The sequence below is a fragment of the Molothrus aeneus genome, chromosome 4, assembly GCF_037042795.1.
Source record: "Molothrus aeneus isolate 106 chromosome 4, BPBGC_Maene_1.0, whole genome shotgun sequence".
Lineage (NCBI taxonomy): Eukaryota > Metazoa > Chordata > Aves > Passeriformes > Icteridae > Molothrus > Molothrus aeneus.
In genome coordinates this window covers 54,932,626-54,954,425 of record NC_089649.1, presented here as the reverse complement: position 1 = coordinate 54,954,425, position 21,800 = coordinate 54,932,626, and the positions used below count along the sequence as shown (strand labels likewise).

Genomic DNA, 21,800 nt, shown 5'->3' with positions numbered 1-21,800 from the left:
CGGGGCTGGGAACACAAACCCTGTGAGGAACGACTGAGGGAGCTGGGGGTGCTTAGCCTGGAGAAAAGGAGACTCAGGGGTGACCTTATCACTTGCTACAACTCCCTGAAAGGTGTTTGCAGTCAGGTGGAGTTGGTCTCTTTCTCCAGGCAGCACTGACAGAACCAGAGGACACAGTCTCAAGCTGTGCCAAGGGAAGTTTAGGTTGGATATTAGGAAAAAGTTTTTTACGAAAAGAGTTGTGGAGAGCTTTGTGGACAGTTGACTACCTGAGAAAGGTCACGTAGACATGATACCGCTGGTTAAGCTAGAAGGAGACAAGTCTAGGAGTCAGCAGTCAGTGTCCAATGATGGGCAAGGACATTGTGCCCTTGGTGCAACAACAGGATAGAGGAGAGGATCTTTTGCCAAAAATATGAGGATAGTTTCAGCAGAATAATCACAGGAATGTAGAAGTAGCAACAGAATAACCGTAAGAATACAGAAGTAGGCGTAGTTGGCCGATAAGTAACTAACCAATAATGAGCTCTTCTTTGCAATATGTATGGCCTTCATTAACACCAATATAAATATGTGTGACTCTCAATATAGTTCGAGACTTGCTGATCACTCATATTGAGTGCCGCATTTCTCCCGCCAATCCAACAAGAGTGATAAAGTATTGGAATGGTCTGCCTGGGGAGATGGTGGAGTCACCATCCCTGGATGTGTTTAAAAAAATACTGGATGTGGCACTCGGTGCCAGGGTCTAGTTGAGGTGTTAGGGCTGGATTGGACTTGATGATCTTGAAGGTCTTTTCCAACCTACTTATTCTGTGGTTTTGCGAAATTTGCAAATTGTCTGAATAATGTCAACTCAAACATTGATATTTGTTCACTAAATATTTACATGTAAGAATTTTTCTTGATTTAATGGTCAAAGATGATCTTCATTATTGTAATACTGTGTCTTCATCTTGGGATGTGAAAATCTGATTCCTATTTCTTTTTCATTCATTATGTAGACTACCATGGCATTAATTAGTCTTTAACTGTCTACTTGCAGTAGACAGGTTATAAACTATGAAGAAGTATGAACTAGTATATGATATAATCTTTTGTTTTAAGACCATCAGAAATAGATTTTGTTCATCATTCTCAATATATAACTCAGTTGAATGTTTTCCTTTCTTTATATCTCTACTGACTAAAAGAATAGCTGCAGAATGAAAAATCATTAAAAGGACTAAACTGTCTTTAGTAGTTTGAAGAAGACTCACCAAAAATTTCTGAAAAATTATGTGGCTAGTTTTACTGCAGGGCTTTGAAGCAGAAAATACCTCAAACTTCTAATTATTTGTTGCTTTAGTTTTGATTGCTATTTTGTAGTATTCCTCAGACGCTGTTCTAGAAAAAAGTTATCCATTTTCCTTGATAATTTCCTCTTCCAACCTAATTTGCAAATGCTTTACTGCCAAATTATTTTGTTCTATAGCCACTGGAAAAATTTTGTAGTATGAGTCACTGTGATATGGGATATTATTTATTGATTTAATATGATAAATGGAATTAAATATTGGCTAAGTAAGATAGATAATGAAAATGTTAGTTTAGACCAGATACATTAATTCTGGGTTTGCACTGGGTTTATGGCTTTTTTTCGTGACTAGTTACTGCCTCTTAAGTTTTCCAAGTCATTGAGCAGAGTGTGTCCTTTGTGTGTTGTGGAACAGATGAAATGTCCATCAATGAGAAAATCTGGGCTTAAAGTAATGATGAGGATATTTCGTTGCATTATTGGTACCTCTTCAGTAGCATACAACTGTTTTCAGGAAAAACACTGTGAAATGACATAATTTATTTCCTTTAATATCTTTGCTTTCTTTTTCCCAAAGTTTACTTATTTTTATTACTTCTTCATAACTATTGAAATAAAACACAGGTACTTTTAGTAAAGCAATTTCTTTTTAATAAAAGCTTTGACTTGGGATTTTTTTTCTTTCCCTCAATGATTTTAATTCAGTGGTTTTCTTTTCAGTTGGATTATAAATGTCCAATAATTTGGTTAATATTTCTGTACTTGAAAAGGGCCATTATTTTCTTTAGTACTATAATTTTGTTAATGAGGAAAATAACACATGGATTGGTAGATTTGTAAATTCTTTATTTCAAGCCAGAAATTCAATTTGAATAGTTTAGTCTTATATCCTGCAGAATGAATATGTGCAGAGAACCTTGCCCAGAGTTTTTTGGGTATAGTCATAACTTAGATTTGAGCTAGAGTCTATCACTTATAAAGATGCAGAGTCTTCATTTAAAGACTTCCAGATACTGGTACTGGACAATGTATTCCTAAAAAAGAGGCCCTCAAATAAAGGTTACATTCTTTCCCCTATGAGAAAACATAGTTTATGTCCTGTTCAGATTAGTTTCTCTTTTGTTCACCTCAGTTAACATACACATAGAATTACATTTGCCTGTGCATTGTTATTGTCAGTGATATTTTGGCAGCTATTAACATGATTGTGTATCGCAGAAAAATAATATTTAGCTTAAACTGTTTGAGATAAAGAAAGTATTATTCATTTTTAAAAGATGTTTATATTTGAGAAATAGTTTTGAGGTTCAAAAAAGAAAAAACTCTCAAAATATGACCTGCTTTCCATTAAAAAAAAATTAAAGCAATAATAGTCAGGTGTGTCATTTTGCTTGTTTCCTTTTGAGAAATGTTGATATGTGGAAGATATTTGCACCAATTAGTGGAAGGAAAAATCCATTCATTTTTATTCACAATAAATTATGTAGTGAAACATTTCCTCCTTTTACACCTTGACTACAGTTAAAATAAACTCTTAAAATCTTCAAGAGCAGAGTGTCCTGGGTTCAGCTAGGGTTATTTCTTCTCAGTAGCTGTTACAGTGCTGTGTTTTGGATTGGGAATGAGAATGGTGTTGATAACACACTGATATTTTGGGGTATTGCTAAGTTGTGTTTATTAGGACTTTTTCCTTGTGTCATGCTCTGCCAGTGAGGAGGTACACAAAAGAAACTGGGAGGGTGCATAGCCAGGACTGATGAAAGGGTATTCCACACCACAGAATGTCATGCCTTGTGTAGAAATTGGGGGGAGTTACCCATAATCGGGTGGCCAATCTGGGTTTGGGAAGGGTCTGGCATTAGTCTTTTATTATCATTATTATCATTTGCCATTATTCTCTTTCTAAACTGTTCTTTTCTCAGCCTACAAGTTTTACTTTGATTCTCTTTCCCATTCCAGCAGGGTGGAGAGGGAGAGGGAGGGAGTTGAGCGAGCATCTCAGTGATGCTTGGTTTCCAGCTGGGCTTAAACCCCAACAGAGAGGGATTCAGGTGTGCAAAAGTCAGCAGTGAGTTGAAGTCTGCCTTACGTCTGCCCTCTCGTGTACATTCTCCATAGTGCAGCCTTTCAGTGCATGAAGATTTTTAAGTACAATACTAATTACTACCATTTTTACAACTCCAGAGAGGATGAGATTCTTTATTGTGTTTTTTTCCTATGAATGCTTTTACTACTTAATTTTATACTCAGTTGCTGTGAATACAGTTTTTTTTCATTTATGTAAACAATAAAACACAAATATACTTTAGAGTATGCAATGTGCATTTCTGATCTTTAAGATACAAGGTGAGCATTATAATCTGTTTTTTGAAAGAGCTGAATTGCATGCAAACATTTTGTAAAGGTCCTGGGAATGAAAGCAAATGTAAGTTCTTCCAGAGCTGCACAAATTCAAGAGTGTAAATGATTAGTTTGCTTATTCACTTACTAGGACATCCCCAGGTCATAGTAACTGAGCTGAAAAACAGTCTAAAAGCTGTAAAAGCAGCCAGGTACACATCCAGTCACTAATGTTGTGACACAAGGGGACGAACACCTGCCGAGGGGGATGGAGGAGGGTGGAAGAACGTGGATATAACTGATAACAAATGAACGTGAATGTAAAATTATAGCAAGTTCAAAGTGAGCCTGGAAATTTGAGCAGGAAAACAAACTAAGGTGGTGAAGAGCTTTCAACCTTATTGGCTCTCTTAAATAGCATCTAATAGGTGCTAATTAAGACATTAAATTTGTTTGACATTGCTTTGATCTGGTTAATCAGCTGACTTTCTTTTCTGCAGGTGTTGCTGTGTTTTTCCCGAGATACATCTGTACTGGAGCACTTTACTTATAGTAGTGCCACCCCACCCAAATCATACATACAAGGTAAAAACAGTTGTTTTTAGAAAGATCATGTAGATTTTTGTTGGCTGATGCACTAATACGTATATGAATTTGCTTTGTGTTCATTACACCTAGTAGACTACCCTTTAAAGAATGTTAATAAAAATGTATCCAGCTGACTTCTGCATAGATTCTATTATGACAGTTTAGAAGCTGATGACAGATTGCAATGTTGTTCTTTTACTCCACTTTCCTGTATATAGTTCTGCAGTGTTTCACCAGGAGAAACGAAACACCATATGACAATATGGTAAAATCATGACAATGCCTGTCTTCATTAGAACTAGACATTTAAATAGACAATATTGTCCTCTGCAATTCCAATAAATTTAGCAACTGGAAGTTGTTATAGAATGTTGTCTTTGCAAAGCAGTGAGTTTTGCAAATATTTGTAGACAGGAACAGAACACGTTGCTGAAGAACTGTGGGCTCTGTTCAATAGTGTGGGAGAGTAGAGCTTTACCAAGCATACTTTGCACTGATTTTTAAAAAAGCATGACATCATCCAGAGTATTAGCTTATTTTTGGATGTTCTTTGGCTTGAGGTCTCATTTTTCTTAACACTCTTTAGATTTCTTATTTCAGTCCACTTGCCTTCTCTGTCAGCTTCCCATGCCATTCTTCTGGATGTTTCCATGCATCTTAGAACATCACCTGCCTTGATTTTACCTAGAGGTTCCTAATTTTGCCTTCCTTCTTGAGTCATTCAGTAAGCCAATCACTTTTTTTCCCATGCACCTTCATCTTCTACATTCCGTTGATTTCCCTGGTCCTGGTGCCTTTAGCCTGGTGTATGTAGCCAAATATGATCCCTAAGTACAATTTTTTGTGCAGGACCTCTGCTGAGAGTTTTCATCTTGCTGCCTCTTATGTCGCTATAAGTAATGTTTATTTTCTAATTTTTTAATTCCTTTTTTTTTTACTGCCTTCCACTGAATTACGGAGTTTTCTTTACCTACTCCCTGAAATAAGCAAAAGGCTCACCTGAGAGCAAAACAGCAGTGGGATCCCAGGTTTCACTTCAGACACAGAGCCATGGCAGCCCAGAAACACAGCAAAGGAGAACATCCTGCATATTCCTAGACAAATCCTGGGGAATGATGTTGCTGATACCTAAATCTGTGCAGTGCAAATCCTAAAGGCTTGTACGTCCTATTTTTAGCTGATTTTCCAAGAGATGTACTTTATGCTAAAAATACTCATCCTCCCAGATTATAATTCCTGGCTGCACAACAGGCAAACTGTTGAAAGGAAAAGAAGAAAATAATTTTTAGTTTAATGAAACAACTCATTTGTACAATTGGAGAATAGTGCATTTTGTTTCCATGGGGTCGTAGGCAAGAATTTTGCAGGTTATTTTTTATTTAATTTTAGTCAGTTTATACTATAGGAAAATATCAAGGTCCAGATTCCATTGAACCTGACAAAAGTTCCATGTGCTAAAGTCTATTGTGAAGAGTAAATAGAGTACACAGAATTTTCTATAAATTTTCATGTAATTAATTAAATTTTTAGTTGAATGTTCTCATTTTAGAACTAAAATAATTGCAAGTTTTAATTAGTTGCAATTATGTTTAATCACACTTCTATATTTCTAAATAAATTGTTAAATTTTATTAATGTATTTTGGATTATTGATTTCTATAGTTAAAATATGGTTTAATAATATGTGTTCATTTTGCAAGGAAGATAAAAAAGTTATATGATCAGTGATTTTCTTCACTTAATTCTTTTGTATCCAGCGGATTACTTAAATATTTGTTTGTTACATCAGAACATCCATCTTCCTCTGTTGCAGACCTAACAGTGCCTTGAATATTTTTTTATCTGTGGTTGTATCTGAAGGCCTTTCCTGTCCCTAGGTCAGTCTGCCCTTATTCCCTTCTAGAGCTTCACTATCTTCCAGGTCTGCAGCAAACACCTTTAGATCTCCTAAGACACACCCAGATAGAATCTCAATGGAACAGCATTGCTGAAATTTAACTTTTTTTTGTTGTTTGTCATCATTCTTTATTGGTGCTGCATTTCAGTTTTATATCCGAAATTGTACCTGTCCATTGCATTGCTTGCCACATTTTAGACAATGACAGATGGTCAATAATGTAATTAGTTACAATTTTTGTAATTGTAACTTAAAATTTACTTTTTAATTTAAATTGTTCAAATCTTTATACCTTTTTACAGCTTAATGACATTTTCTTTGTGTTTGATTGTTCACAGGAAAACTTGGAATGGAAGAATATGCTGTTTTCTATCCTCCAAATGGTATGAATTATACTATTGCCTCCTCTAGTGGTAGTTTGGAAAGATTTTTTTTTCTCAAATACATGGTATTTTCTTTTTCTATTACAAATTATATTTTGCTATTACTCTATGAAATTCATTAATTTAAAGGAGTAAGCTGGATGGAAGCTACTCCAAACCCCCATTCAGCCTGGTGTTAGTGATCACAAATGGAGTTTGTGTGTGGGAAGGAGAAGGAAAACAACTTGTGATACAGCAGCTTGTATTCAGTCTTGTATCAGCACTTAGAGGGTTTGAATGATAAATGCTGAAACTGGCTGACCTCCCAGCTTTTCAGTACTTAACAAACCACACCCTAAAGTCTTCTCCTTTCAAAATGTGTGTTGACACAACAGATCTATGTAATTTTAATATCATTGCTATTGTTATAACTTCAGTTATTAAAATTGTTTTTTTCAGCTCTTACCTTGACCACTTCAATCCCTTATTGAATCCTTCCCATCCATTTGTATTTCAAGCTCTTTCCTCTTGCTTTCAAGGCCTTATGTCACCAATCTTAAATCTGTGTCTCTGGCCTTGTCTTTTATGTCTTCTGTATGTCAGTGTAGTCCGTTGCAGTACTTACTTTTGTTTCACGTTTTTTCTGTGTTTGCCTCTGCAATTCCTGCAGAGCCATGAAGCATTGTTCTTACGATCTTTTGCCAAAGCAGCCACCTCTTAGCAGTGTTATATAAAATCTACTGAATGGGAGCTAAGATCAGCTGGGAAAGAGGAGCAAGCTGTCATGCTACAACTGCCAAGTACTGTGAATGTTCTATCTGAGTACTACATGAATTACTAGAGGTCTTGGCCTCCTTTTTTTCCTACTCCATTCTTGTCAGTGCATGACATTTATGGGTTGTCATTTATCTGAAATTAGGTTCTGATATCAGCAAAGCCTCTGTGTATCAACTTCATGGAAACTGAGCTTTACTTGACTGTCTAGGAACTGTAGCTTGTGTTTAAGCATATCATTGGTTGTACTGACATAGGTGATACTGTACGTAGGTATGTACAAGATGGAGATCTGTGCAGGTGCAATAATAAGGAAATACTTTATTCCTGATGTAGGCAGAATACAATTTGATAATGTGAGGGGGAATAATATTTATTGCATGCATAAAGAGGATTATTAAAGAACAAAAAAAGAAATATTTTTGTTTTGCAGGTGTAATTCCTTTCCATGGATTTTCTATGTATGGTAAGTGTGATTCTCATAAGCTAAAACCTCAGGATTGCTTTTCCTCATATTGAAGTTTAAAGCTGTATATACTTTTCTGCAACTTTTAAACTTGTGTATGTGCTTTTATGGTTTTTTGTGTATGAAGATTGCTGAATATATTTTTTTTAATTTTGAGGCTGTTTTATTTACTCATATTACAGCTTGCTGCCATGTGGGAATTCCTTCTTTGAGAGCTAATAGCTGAGCTAAGCTATACATCTTAATGTATATGAATAGAGGGATAAAGTTTACCAACAAAGTGCTCTTTCCTTGTGTTTCACTTCTGGATAAACCAAGTTACGCATGAAGAAAGTTCTTGAAAACATAAATAATGTGAAAGGCCTGTTGCTCTCTACATTTACCTACAAGAGGTGTTAAAAGAGCATTACGTAATAAAATACATGCTAATTTACTGCATAGAGAAAAGCACAAATATCAACAAGATTTTTAGAAAAAAAAAAGCAGAAAAATCTCCTGGGGTTACAGACATATTGCAGGTATTGCAAACATGAGATTAGATGTTTCGGCTTTTCAATTTTTTCTTTTGGTTTATCAAAGATGTTCGTAGCATCACAGAGCAAGCAGATTTTAAGATTATACTTAAAATGCTATGTTTTGCTAATAATGAAGTTTAGTGATCACACACAATCATTAAAATAATGGAATTGAAATATGAAATGTAAATTTGAACCTGAGTAGGGAATCCAGAGTCTTTGGAGTAATGAGCACTTAAGATACAAACTCTTCTTTAGGGACTCACTTAGAGATGTTCACTTGTTCTGTGTGAACTGCTTTTCAAAATGTTTGGATTTGACTCTGCCCTTGAGAACAGAGTCTCCCAAACGGAGGTGTGAGTTTTCCTCCCTCCCTCCTGTCCTCGCTCTTTACACAGGCTCAGAATATGCTGGCTCTGAGAAGGAGGAAGGGTGAAAAGCAAGGCAGCAGAAAGATGGTAATGCAGCTCAAGACTGTGGCTACAGTGGCTGGGACCAAGCAGAGCATCTGCTGTATTCCATGCTGTGCTGCTATGTGAGGAAGTGTCTGGGTCCTTAGGAAAATCCTATACCCTTTTTCCTGTTTGCATGCATTCACTGTCAGGGTGCCAGCTGTCAGAGGCTGTTCTGTTACCCTCCAGGGCTTTATGTGCACACTGACAAGTTTTCCACCTCCATCTTCAAGCATTAAAAACACGAGCATGGGGTAACACCCTTTGCTTTTCTGCCCCCTATGGAAATACATGTTTCTGTGAACATCTCACCCTACCTTAGCACCCCACCTCTCAGACACCATTTTTGTTATTAAGCCACATTCTCTAATGCTTAGATAAGAAAATAAATTCACACGTGCATATATCTGTACGTATATTAAGAAATGTACATATATCTCTGTGTGTATGTGTACATTCATATGCAGATAAATATATCCATATCCCTAGCTTATTGTAAATAAAATGGAAGGGAAGGTGAATGTAGAGATAGAAACTATGAGTGTGTTAAAATGTAAACTGTCAGCTAAAATGATTAAGCCTGTAAAGTGAAACAGTCAGCATGATGACTGGACAGATCAAAAGGCTGTTCACAAAAAAGTATGACAGCTGTCTGTGAAAATGCATTGAGTGTATGGACTGTCAGTCTCAAGGAATGATGGTTATGTTTGAGTACCACATACATGTAACAGATTTATCTATATGCTAGACTTTTATGAAACAAGCAAAGTTTCAGAGCTGCTGTTTTACAAATGTAATCAATTATTATTTTGAATCAGGTCTGCTAGAAGACTTCTAAACAGTAAACTACCAAATGTCCATGGTTTACACATCTTGTAAGAAATAAACATGTCTCTATGAGTTTGTCATACTTAGTGATGTTATTGTGGCAAGCAAAAGCTGTTCTTTTAATGTTTTCATTTTCACAATATCTGTCTTCAAGCAGTCTTACAAACTGGGCATCAGTTTGGAGCTGGTCACTGGCCCCATGGCACACTGAAAGTTAGAGACAGTTTAATCAAAAACTTGCACTGTTCACATTGCCCTACACCTTAGGGGTGCTCTCCTTACAGCATATTTCTTATGGTTCAGAGGTCAGCACAGTAGTAAGCAGGTTCTATTGGTTTAGCTTCTTGAAATATGTAGGAATAATATGTAGAATGTATCATACTCCCTTTTTTGACTTTTTATATTAAATGACAGACTGTGATGAAATACTTCTTTCTAAATGACTGGTTTAATACTGTTTTTGTAAATTGTGGTACTATAAATTACCTGGCTTTTCCTCATACTTCATGTGCTTAATCATTGAACTCTTTTAGCAGTTTACAGTGTTGAGTCAATTATAATTCTTTTATCCTTTCAGTTGCTCCACTTTGTTTTCTGTACCATGAACCTTCCAAATTGTATCAGATATTCCGTGAGATGTATGTGCGTTTTTTCTTCAGACTCCATTCCATCTCTTCTCATCCCTCTGTAAGTTCATTAGGAATTAAATCCACTCACTTGATATCTTGTTTGCTACAGAGCAATAATATATAGTAGCATGGTTTTCTATGTGATTGAAATGTATCCTTTTAAATATGCTAAAATATTTCAGGCAAGCTTGGAAAAATTATTAGGTAATTCCAGTCTGGATATTGTTGTTTTCTATGTCAGTGTTAGTCTTTGCTATCATGTACCTTATTAAAATAGTAAGTTCTCATTTTATGATGGTATGGGGTCTTTTATAAGAGTCAAGTTTTTTAATCCAATAGATTTCTCAGTTCAAAGAGTCACACAAATTCACCTTCATTAAAGATATGTAAATGGACTCCGAAATATTGTCTGGGGTAAAGGGACTAAAATATATGTATGGAGATATTGTTTCTGTTATACCAATTTAGTGTCTGTTTCTTTAACTGAAGAATCTTGGTATGACAGCATGTGCTTTTTAGTACTATGAGATGAGTTTAAATAATTTGTCTGTTTTTGACCAGGATCAGCTGTCTTGAATGTACAAGAGTTGTAAAAATTGGCTTGTCTTCTATTTGTCAAGAATAAAACAGAGTAGATATTTCTTTTTTCCTTCAAAAAGTGCTGAAGATTTACATTGCTTTTTGAAAATATTTCCTGGTTAAAAGAAAATCCTATCCTTGGTATACCATTTCAAGGCTATGTATTGTGCTTTCCATCTTTACTAGCAGAGAAAGGGGTCAAACAAGAATCTCTTCATTTCCATGGTAATTTTTGAAACAATTTTAAAAATGTGTTTCTGTTTAACTATTTTTGTAGTTATCCCTATTGCTGTTTGGTTTTACTTATTAGAGAGATACTTTTTCTCACATCCTTTATTTTTTAGTGCAACTGAGGTCTGTTTCACCAAAGTGGAAATATTTCAAGTAGGTTACATTATAATAACCCATTAAGTACTTCAACCCTGACATACAAATACCATCAGTAACTCAGACTTGCAAAGGATTATCAGAAGATACTATGTTGCTAATACATACCTGGAATTTCAGGAGCAAGGCTTTAGTGACTGAAGGTATTAGAATTGCTTGTGCCTTTCTCACCTGAGTTGAATACCGTATCATTAATAGTGTTTTTTTGCTTGAATTAAAAATTCATGCACACTTACATGCTGCTACTGTTTTCCCATATTTGACAGGATGAGTGTTAGTATTCATGATATGATCTTGTTTCTTTAGGGCATTGTATCATTGTGTTTGCTTTTTGAGACTCTTCTACAAACCCATCTGCCCCAGCTCTTCTATCACCTCCGAGAAATTGGAGCTCAGCCGTAAGTACTTCTTTCTGACTTGTTACAAATATTCTGAAAATGCTGTTCTGTAGTGTTTTAATTGAAGATCTATAGGAAATGACACAAAAGTATAGCCATCAGTGCTCCTTTTTTCCTTAAGAGTCAGATGGAGTGCTTTGTCTAACCTGCATATCTGTGCTTTGTGCATTTCTTCTGTATGCTCTGTGAAAGAGAGAGAATTGCTCTGTGAGAAATGCTCTATGCTGCATTATTCAGCTAAATTTCAGTAATTCATGTATCTGCTGGAACTAAGTGATGTATTTCCAAGGGGACAGAAGACACAGAGATGTGTTAGTTGCAGCAGAAGGTACTGGAAGAGGCAAGAGAGCAAGAGTCATTCAATAATGAATTCATGGCACCAGGCACAACAGAACCTGAAAGCCATTTTGTCTTAATTGGTATCCATCTTAATAGCATAATAGCACAAAGGATGAAACATCAAGGGTGGTAATAGCTGAAGATCACTCTAATGTGATTGTTTGATCAGAATGATTATGAGAATGATATTAGTACTTTATCAAATGAGATGCTAAATAATTTTATGATGACTGTTGCAAATTAAAATATTGATTATTACTGCAACAAGAGAAAATGCTTATTCTTCCTGGAAGAGAAGAGAAATGCAAAAAGATAATAAAATACTTTCAATTTATAGACAATCTGGTCATTATGGGAGGCAGAAACATAATAACCATTGTTTGTCACTTGTTTGCAGGCTACGAATTTCATTTAAATGGATGGTACGAGCATTTTCTGGTTATTTAGCTACAGACCAGCTCTTGCTTCTGTGGGACAGAATCCTGGGATACAATTCTCTAGAAATTCTTGCTGGTAATAGAATTATTTTTACAAAACATGTGAAGTCTGTGTGAATGTAAGGCAAATACTCATTAGCTTCAATGTATTTCTGATGAGAAGAAAATAGTTGCTCTTTGACAACCTGCAGACAGCAGGTTACGTACATGTCAAAGCATATATCATCTAGAAAAATGGAATTGAATGAGTACTGCATCTTTAATAAAAAATATTTCAGGTAATTTTTTTAATGGCAATACTCAAAAAATGCTAAGTGCCCTCTGAACAGAACACAGGATGTTCTCCCAGCTTCAGTGGTAGTGGTAAATTAATTGATCACCTTTCACAAAGTACAAGATTCATGTTATTTATGGCAACTACCTCATCAGTACTTAAAGCAATTGAGAATCCCCCTGATTTTGCTGGATTTCTTCCTTCGAAGTGGCATCTTTTAAGACACTTTAAAATTTTTTAGCTAAATAATGCCCTCATGTTTAGGAAGGTTTGAGATAGATGTTTTAAAGAAAATATGTATCTTCAGTTGAGTCACTTCTTAAATACAAAGTAGGTGAGAAGAGAAAATGTTTTGGTTTCATTTGTACATGTAAGACAGCTTGTCCCTTTTAATTAAAAGCTATTCATCTTAAACTCAGGCATTTTCACTCAGACTTTCCTGAAAGAATGTTGTGTTTTTCCTGTCTGTTTAAAAGAGTGGTCGAAGAAACTTAAATATCGCCACCTGTTGTATATTATTCTTCAGAATCAAAATAATTAAACTAAGTGAAAACTGGTATTTTATATCAAGATTAGTTCTAACCACTACTTATCAGATCAGAAACCTAAATATTGGACATTTTCTTTCAGTCCTGGCAGCTGCTGTGTTTGCTTTCCGAGCAGTCAACCTGATGGAGGTGACATCACTGGCTGCAGCTGAAGTAAGGATAAGTTTCACTTAGAGGAGATTGAAATAGTTTCTGATGCTTTGCCAGTAGGAGTAACCTAAGCTTCACATGGCACATGATGCATAGTGCAAATCTTTCTGCCTAAATTCTTACCTTAGATAAAAAATAAGGAAATTGTGAGCATGCAGTACATAATGCTGCTTTTCTGGAGTAAAAGGAAATAAAGCATATTTGCTATAAAAATGCAGTGTTACAAAATTATTTTTTACAGTTAATTTTTTTTTTAATATATAATCTGTGTTAGTGGGATATATTGTTTTTGAAATATTGCAGAGGTTTGTACCCTTTTCCTCAGTACATTTTAGTTGCTTCTGTTCTACAAATTACAAAAATTTTACAAGATTACTTTGTCAGTGTGAATCTGAAATTTCACTGTGTGTACTGCCATAGGAAATGAAGAAAATGAAGTTATTAACATGAAGATTATTACTATATATGGTAATTTTTTTCTTTTTTTTTTCAAAAATACAGTGATGGATATTTTTTCCAGATTTTGAGAGTTTGTGATCACTTTCTTTGGCTTTTTTTAAAACATACTTTCATGAGAAGACATTGATTATTTGAGGCATTACATTGGACTTAGTTCACAAGTACTAGCCAAGCCACAGGATAAGGATTCTTAATTCCCAATTATTTTTAGAAACAAGTTGAAATGTTAGACTCCTTATTCACCCATGATGCAATGTATATTTGAAGTAAGGCTAAAGGCTAAAATAAAATTACTTGGGTACTATACATTGGGTAAACCTGTTTTTTCTTTTAAATGTTAGAATGAAAAATTATGCCATACGGTACTAACATAAACCAGTATAATTTGTTTCTAGCCATGTCCACATCTGATTATTGGCAGTATTGTAGTCAGTATTTGAATATTTTCCTGACTTCTTAACTTGCTTTAAGGAAATTTAATTCAAATGTCAAATTTAACAAGCCTTTTTGATTTTCATCCTAGGCTGTACTTGCAGACCTTTCAACCCTGAAAGTTATGCCTCTTCTTCAAATCTTCTTGTTTGCTACTGTCACTTGATCTGTTTCAACAATAGTGGTACCACATCCCAGTCTTTCTGAAGAAGCTAAGCATCAACTATGCAATGTGTGCATAAAACCAAAATGAAACTCCATGTATAAAATCAATTTAGAAATAATTACCTTAATATTTTCTAACTGGAAAAAATAACTTTGCACATGATTGTGTGAAGTGCATGCTAATGAATTCCACTGTAAAAGCAATGGTTATTGTACATTGAGAATGACTATTTGTGCAAGTAAATAATATGAATCACTGTCTAAAATGCATGTACTACTAAATTGAATAAAGTAAATGTAATTAGTGATCTGAGTTTCGTGATGTTATTGTCAGAGTTGTAAAAGCTCTTATTCTTTTAATATGGAATTACTTTTTCAGGCTCACAGCTTAGAGGGTATCATCTCCAATACTGTCAGGTGAGAAAATAAAGACACTTCTACTTGCAAGATTATTTTTTCTTGTTTTCTGAGGAAAAGATGGGATCATACATCAGTTTTGCTATCCCTATCCTATTTATTCTTTTCACAGAAATTTTCTCTGTGTTCTTTCTCATGTTAACTGCTCCTGTTTATTCTTTTCATACACAGAGATGTAGTCACAGATTCCTCATTCATCTTTGGTTAGGTATAGAGCTATCTCAGGCATCTGCTGAACTCCTCCCCAGATCAAAGGCACAAAATGTGTTCCCTTGCAGAGAAGGCCTGAGCACAGCTTCCTTCAGAACTTGTTGGAGCCAGTCTTTGCATGAGACAAAATATTGCCCTGAGAACGATGCCAAGAGTCCTTTTGCTGTGCCCCACACCCTCTCTGGGAGGGCAGTGCTACGCCTTTGACAGTTTTCCAGCCTCTGTGATTCAACAGCTCAGGCTTCAGTGCAAGAGTCCTGCCCATACTGATGTGAGATGGATTGTCACTGCAGTCAGGCTGGCATCATCTGTTACCTCTCATACCTTTTTTGTGAGGTCTTCCTCCCAAAATTTGTTTGATTTATTTAATACCAAAGTTGGAATCAATAATCTGATTTGGTTGAGTGTATCTCAACACCTGAAAAAGGCTCTAAGCCAAAACATGATAATGGATTATATAGTTACTGCATTTGCAATAGGACTTTTTTTTTGTCTGGTTTATGAACGTGTACATGCTTATGTACATCTAGTTTCATTATCTGCCATACTGAATGTAAGTCAGTGAAACACGAATCCTTCATACCTTGCTCAAAATTTGACAGGTGATCTAAGCTGTAGTCTCAGGTAGAGGTATGAGCTCTTTGTGAATTTTCTTGTCTCTGTCATGATAAAGTAGTAGAAACTTACTGAACTAGTAAATTTATAAGGCTTTATAATTAAGTTGTGGACTTGGTGGAATCACTTCCTATATAAAGAATCAAACTGCTTAGCAGATATAATGTATGAGAATATTTGGGGAAATTTTGCTGTGGATAACAGAAAATTGATGTTTTCCTTAATATTTGCAGGAAGTTGTTTTAACTGTTTAACTAGAGGGTTTTCTGTGACACTTGGTTTTTAAAAAGAGGTGATAGCTTTTATCCTTTACAGCAAGCATTACCCTGTTTTATATATGGGAAATGAAGGCATAGAAAGATTAAGTGATTTGTTAAAGATACAGAGTAGATTCCTAAAGGAGGTGAGCAGTCTCTCCCCTCTTGAATTTCTGTTTGCATTTCTGGATACTCAGTTTGGGTATAAACCACAAGATCTTATTTCATCTTCAGATCTACATCTAAAAATGCAGCATTTTGCAGTTTCTAAAATCTGTAAATTGGGTAGAAGTTTAGAAATTATAATGTTACAAAGCAGTCACAAGGACTGTGGCTCAATAAGGTCATTTCAAGGTTACCGTGACGTTATAAAGAATTAAAAGTATTTACTAAATAGCAAGGGAGATTCCCTACAGGCCTGCTGACCCTCTAATTCCCTTTGCTTTGTGCTCATACACAGTGCAGAATCTGAACAGTGCCTTAGCTTTTTCCAGATTAGGATTTTTGAGCAGCATCTTCTCTTCTTTTTCATTTTCAATAAATTTGGAAATGCTATAAGTAGGCAGAGATAGAGACTGTTGGATTCTTGTTTGAACAAGCAGTTCTGTGACTAACAGAATATGGTCTCTTTTTATCTCCCATCTCCCTTGTATCCCCTCCATCTTCCCCACTGGGGCGCTTAAACTGTGCCTGACCTGCACCAGTCTCTCCTGATGCCTGGAGAGGAACCTTGTGCCCTGCAGTTCCTGAGGGTGCCCACACACCTTCTTGAATGCAGGAATACTGACCTTAAGTGCCTTAAAATGAGATTAGGATGAGATTAAAAACTGAGCTAGATCCTCACCTTAAGCTTCAACTATACTGTTAGATTTTTATATATATTTTAAAATCTATTTTAAAATGTTTTTACTGAAGTGGTGTTGTTTCCATGTTCCCCTCAGTTACTCATTTAGTTCCAGCAAAATACTCTCTTTCAGATTCTGGCTGATACTTGTATTTTTAATCTCCTTTGCTTAAATAATACTAATTTAATTTAACATTAAAATGACTGGTTTCTGTCTGGCTGCTAGACACTTCTGTTGTATACACAGGTAGTATAAATTATTGTAGTTTTAATTCTTTAACTGTCGAGATCAGTTCAAACATCTTGACATCTGAAGTCTGTCATTTGACTTCCAAATTTCTAAAACTCTTTTTTCATTTTTTTGCTGTTTTAAGTAATGGCCAGATGTGATTGTCGAATCATATCTAACTTGATAATTACATTGTTTTAAACAGGCTCAGCTTAATGTCCAATGGCTCGATTTAGTCAAATTGTTTTGGTCCGTTTCTCCCTATCTGAAATCAATATAAACAGACATTTCAGTACAAGAACCAGTTGTCTTCATATTTATAGATAATGATCAAATATTTTGCTGCTTACCTTAGGATTCTGGCTATGGTCTGTCAAGGGTTTCTTGTAATGTCAAATAGACTGTTGTAAAAAATGCAAAAGTAAATAGGCTTGTCTAAAAATGTACCCAAGTTATCATCCTTCAGTACTTCCAAAATATGTTGAAGCTCAAATCTTGATGGCTGGGTCATGGAACAACTGAATAACTAGAATGGTTTATAATTTTTAGTGGATTTTTTTGGTAATAGTAACAAATTTTATTATGAGAAATGATGAGACTATAAAGACTGTGAAACAGTTAGATGTCCCAGTGAAGGGAAAAGGCTGCAAGGAGTCTCCAGTTTAAGACACATTTCTACTTGTTGCTAGAAAACAGCAAAAAAAAAAAAAAAAAGCTGAAGCTTGCACCTGTTTTACTATCTTCTAATGAATTTTATAAAATGCTTCCAACAAGATGGAAGAAATTCCTTGAAACAGAATTGCTGTATAAAGATCAGTTTGGGCATAGCAATACAGTGAGCTGTTAATTAACAATAAAATAAGCATTTTATAAAAGATACTGAAATTGCAAAACTGAAGGGCTGTATCTTTAGTGAGGAAGGGGAAGAGCCTTTCAACATATTTAAACAAATCAGTAAAATATTCTGTCCAGTATTTTATGTGAGGAAATGAGGGAGGGAGGGGACGGATGCAGCTGGGGCAGTGGGAGCTGCTGGGCGCTTCCTTTTCCTCTTTCCCTCCAGGCTGTTTCTGTCCCTGCCTGGCAGCTTGCATGGGCTGGACCAGCAGCTTCCATCCCCACAGCCCACACAGAAAGGGCAATGAGCTGCAGCAGTATTTGTGCTGCCCAGCCAGCTCCTGCAGGTTTCCTGCAGCCCCAGGAAGCTCAGCTGCTGGGCAGGGAGTGCAGCAGAGCCAGGGTGAGGTGAGGGCACGGGGGCATTAGCCAGCCTTCCTGTTGGACTGGGCAGCACTGCAGGAGAAACAGCCCCTGGGAATAATTCCCCCAACAGCAGCCATAGGAATGATGGTGGATATCGTTCTTGTGGGGGCTTTCAGAAGTGCTGAAGGACAACTCCAGCACTTTATTCACAGCTTTAGGAATCAGTACAGAAGGCAGAAGATACCCTTCTGAAGGTTTCAGGCTTTTAGCACAAAGTCACAGGTGTAGTGAGGGGCTGCACATCTGTGATCTGAACCACTTATTGCAGCAAATAACCACAGAATAAACCAAAATCTCTAGAACCGAGGGATTATGTGCTGCTATTTGAAATCATGGAAAGATTTTTTTTTTCCTGTACACTTTGTATTCGGCTTTTTCAGTACCTTAACGAAATTGTTAATGCAGAGAAGATAATTTTAATCCAGCAGTTTGACAGTTGTGCTCTGCTTTAAAACAGTGTGAAAATGTCTCAGCTTAGTATTTTTTAAATTAGGCAATTAATAGTATACCTACCAAATTACGGCATTACTGGCCAATTATGCTTTGGAGAAGCATCTCAGGATACTTGTCTTTTCTGTGAAGGACACAGTGCAGCACAAGTCTCCACTTATTAAGGGGAAGAGAATGAGTGTGGTTAGGACAAGATGTTTGTCTTGGGTTAATCACCGTGCTTTGTAAGACTGCAATACATAAACAGTGGTACTGCCATCTGACTATGCTAAATACTAACCAGGGATCAGCCTTAACATTAATACAAAGGGAGAAATATTGCTTTTTTGGCAATTTTTTTGAGTCTTTGTTTAAGCCCAGGGAGGTTCACCTGATTCTGTGTCTTGTCAGACATTGGTGGTTACAGGAAGTGAACTTGAGGCTCTCTGAAGAAAGTGCCAGAGGGCCCTCTGTGTGCCCTGATTTCAAAATCAGCAGGTTGTAGATGTTGGACTACTGATGTGTGCAAACAATTATCTCTAGAGAATTGGCTTTATGGAGGACCACAGTGCTTTGCCAAATGACATTGTGTTTGGCTGAACAGTTTGAACAAATTGTTTCTTTTGGAATTATGACCAAAATAAATGGAATATTTAACAAAAGAGTTAAAGACACAATTTGTGCAAGACAAAACATGTGACCAATTTCTGTGCTTTGCTTTAAACAAAAAAAGTCTGTATCATGTTGCTAAGAGACAAGTTGGTATCTGATAGTCAATGGCAAAATATTATGTTTTATTCACATAATATGTTTTAGTGGGTATCTGATTGTTCATTTTATTCAAGAAGCATCTCTGAGTGTTACATTCTATGGGTTTGGTTTTTTTTTTTCTGAAAAGCCTATTTAGGATAGTTATACCCTAATAAGTCTAATTATAAATAGTAGATCAGCAGAAAATATAAAAAGTAATAATATTTAATTTTCTATGTGTTCAGTACTATTTCTTATCTAATTTTTTTGATAATAAGTCTAGTGTCACAACATTTCCCCTTTTCTCCCTTTTTTCCAAGTGCATCTGGGTTACAAAAACAAGCATTTCTTTGAAGCCCAATTGTAGATTGTTAATGTTAACATCAAGTTCTAACTATGGAAAACTGGCATAGTTACAGCTTATGAAGGAAGTTCCAGCACTCACATTACTGGTGAAGTTCTCTCCATCATTTCTGACCTTAAGACACAATTAGATGTCTCATTTTAGTTTGTGATATATTCTAACTGGACTCAGTTTCTGAAAGCATTTCAGCTAGACATGGGAAAGGGGTGTTAGGAGCATTAATGCCCCTCATTTCCATTAACACAGAGGCAGGAGAGCCCATCTGCCACCTCTGCCTCACCCAATGCACTTCCACTGTGGGGAAAGCAACCCTTGAAAGAAAGGGAAAAGGTGTTCAAATGCTGTAAACTGACCTCTGCATTACAAAAAGCAATCATTTGCTACTTGTATTTTTAACAAAGTAAACTTTCTTCTACTGACTTTATATTGCATCTTTATTCAACAATTTTTTTCTTATTTTAAAAGCTTGATAAGTTTTGTTAATCATACAAAAGATAAAATGTCTTTTTGAAGTGTTTGTATAAATTTTGAAATTCAGACTTGTACCACTAGATTTTTCTGTTCCAGAGCTTTATCTTCTTCTCTCTTCTCTTTTTGCAATCTTCAACAAATATCCTTACATAGTTTTGTCTAATCTGGATTTCCTGTCTATGGAAATTACAGTTTACAGCTTAGAGAAAAATAGGAACCTTTCTGATTAGGGTTGTTCTCTTCCCCTGAGAAATATGTTTCTATTGTGTTACAAAGAAATCCTGGAAAAACTTTAAATTTGGTATCAGTCCATTCCTGCATTAGGTGGTAATAGGGATATGGGGTAAGGATTATGGTGCAGAGTTGGTTTAGGGCAAGTATTATTTATGTAGGCAGCTAATCAATATTCAGTCTTGAAACCACACAGTTAAAAGGTGGAAATGGTAGATGTTTGGCTTTGCAGCAATCTAGGTTTATAAAGACTTAAAGAGAGGTTTGCAATCTTAGAAAGCCAAATATATCAAAGACCTTGCACCTGCCAGTGCAGTCCTCCAGAAACTGCAGGAAGTGATGCCCAGGGTGTTTTCTTGAACATCCCAGGTGACCATTCTAAATGCAGACACTGGAGAGCTCTGTGGACAAAGGGAGTGCTGCATTGCCTGCCAGGATTTCAGTTAGAAGGGAGTAGTGAAAGAAAAGCAGGGAAGTTGCAGGCACCATAGTAAGTGCAGATTTCCTCAGGCTGGATGATAACCTAACTGTTTCCTCAAAGTTGGAAAAAACCTGTGTAAGACCTTGGCCACCTTGGCTTTGGAAGAAATCAGACACAGGAGAGTTAGGCACTAACTTGCAAGCAAATAATGGAAAACATTGCCAGAAGTCTCATCCCTACTGCTAGACTTTGGAGGAGGGAAGGGCCAAGGTGGTAGATTGTACAAATAAACGTCTTTGTTTTGTACACACAAGATCTTTACACAGGATTCTAGAACATGAGACTAGGACAAAGTGAAAATACTGTTTCCAGAGAAAAGACAGAGAATTAGGGTTAGCATTAGGCTTAAGTTAACCTAGCAAGCTGGGCAAAGAAAAAGCCAAGTATCATCTTATGTGGTATCTACAATAGTAATTCATAATTCATAAAAAAAACAGCTGGACAGTTTTATCTAGTTTGTTAGATTTTCCTGGTCTCTGCAAAATGATGAAATTCTGTCCCTGAGGTTTGTAATTTTTTTCTTGTAAGTAAACTCTGGAGAGTTTCTTTGAATATAAAGAGCATGAGTCTCTCTGATGTGTAAGGTCCATCTTTGCCCATTCAGATAAGATTTTTTTGTTTTCAGTGAATAATTAATTTTGTGTTTGTATATTATTATATTTATTTGTATTTTCCTAGTTTAAAAGCTTGATCCGTAATTCTCAGTTATTCTGTGTTTTCAACACAAGGCTACTATTCTTCTTGCTAGGCAGTTCTGAACATTATTATAAAATCTCAGTTCAGTCTGTTTTATTTTATAAAGGAAAATATCACCTTCCTTTTTAGTACAAATACATGAAATGTAAAATATTTTAGAAGAAATAGTCCTTCATAGATAGAGATTTTTTGTTCACAAGTTCCAGACAGTTTAATAAAAAATATTC

At 35.8% G+C, this 21,800-nt stretch overlaps 1 protein-coding gene across 1 annotated transcript in view; it reads left to right on the top strand.

Moving 5' to 3' along the window:
• Positions 1-14,629, top strand: part of TBC1D19 (TBC1 domain family member 19) — a 48,965-nt gene extending 34,336 nt beyond the window's left edge. Inside the window, exons 14-21 of the mRNA XM_066548525.1 lie at positions 4,138-4,222; positions 6,461-6,505; positions 7,692-7,724; positions 10,097-10,206; positions 11,421-11,512; positions 12,249-12,364; positions 13,193-13,263; positions 14,243-14,629. Of these exons, the coding sequence (XP_066404622.1) occupies positions 4,138-4,222; positions 6,461-6,505; positions 7,692-7,724; positions 10,097-10,206; positions 11,421-11,512; positions 12,249-12,364; positions 13,193-13,263; positions 14,243-14,317 (627 nt within the window). The 3' untranslated portion in view covers positions 14,318-14,629. The remainder of the gene's footprint in view (positions 1-4,137; positions 4,223-6,460; positions 6,506-7,691; positions 7,725-10,096; positions 10,207-11,420; positions 11,513-12,248; positions 12,365-13,192; positions 13,264-14,242) is intronic.
• The last annotated feature ends 7,171 nt before the right edge of the window (positions 14,630-21,800 follow it).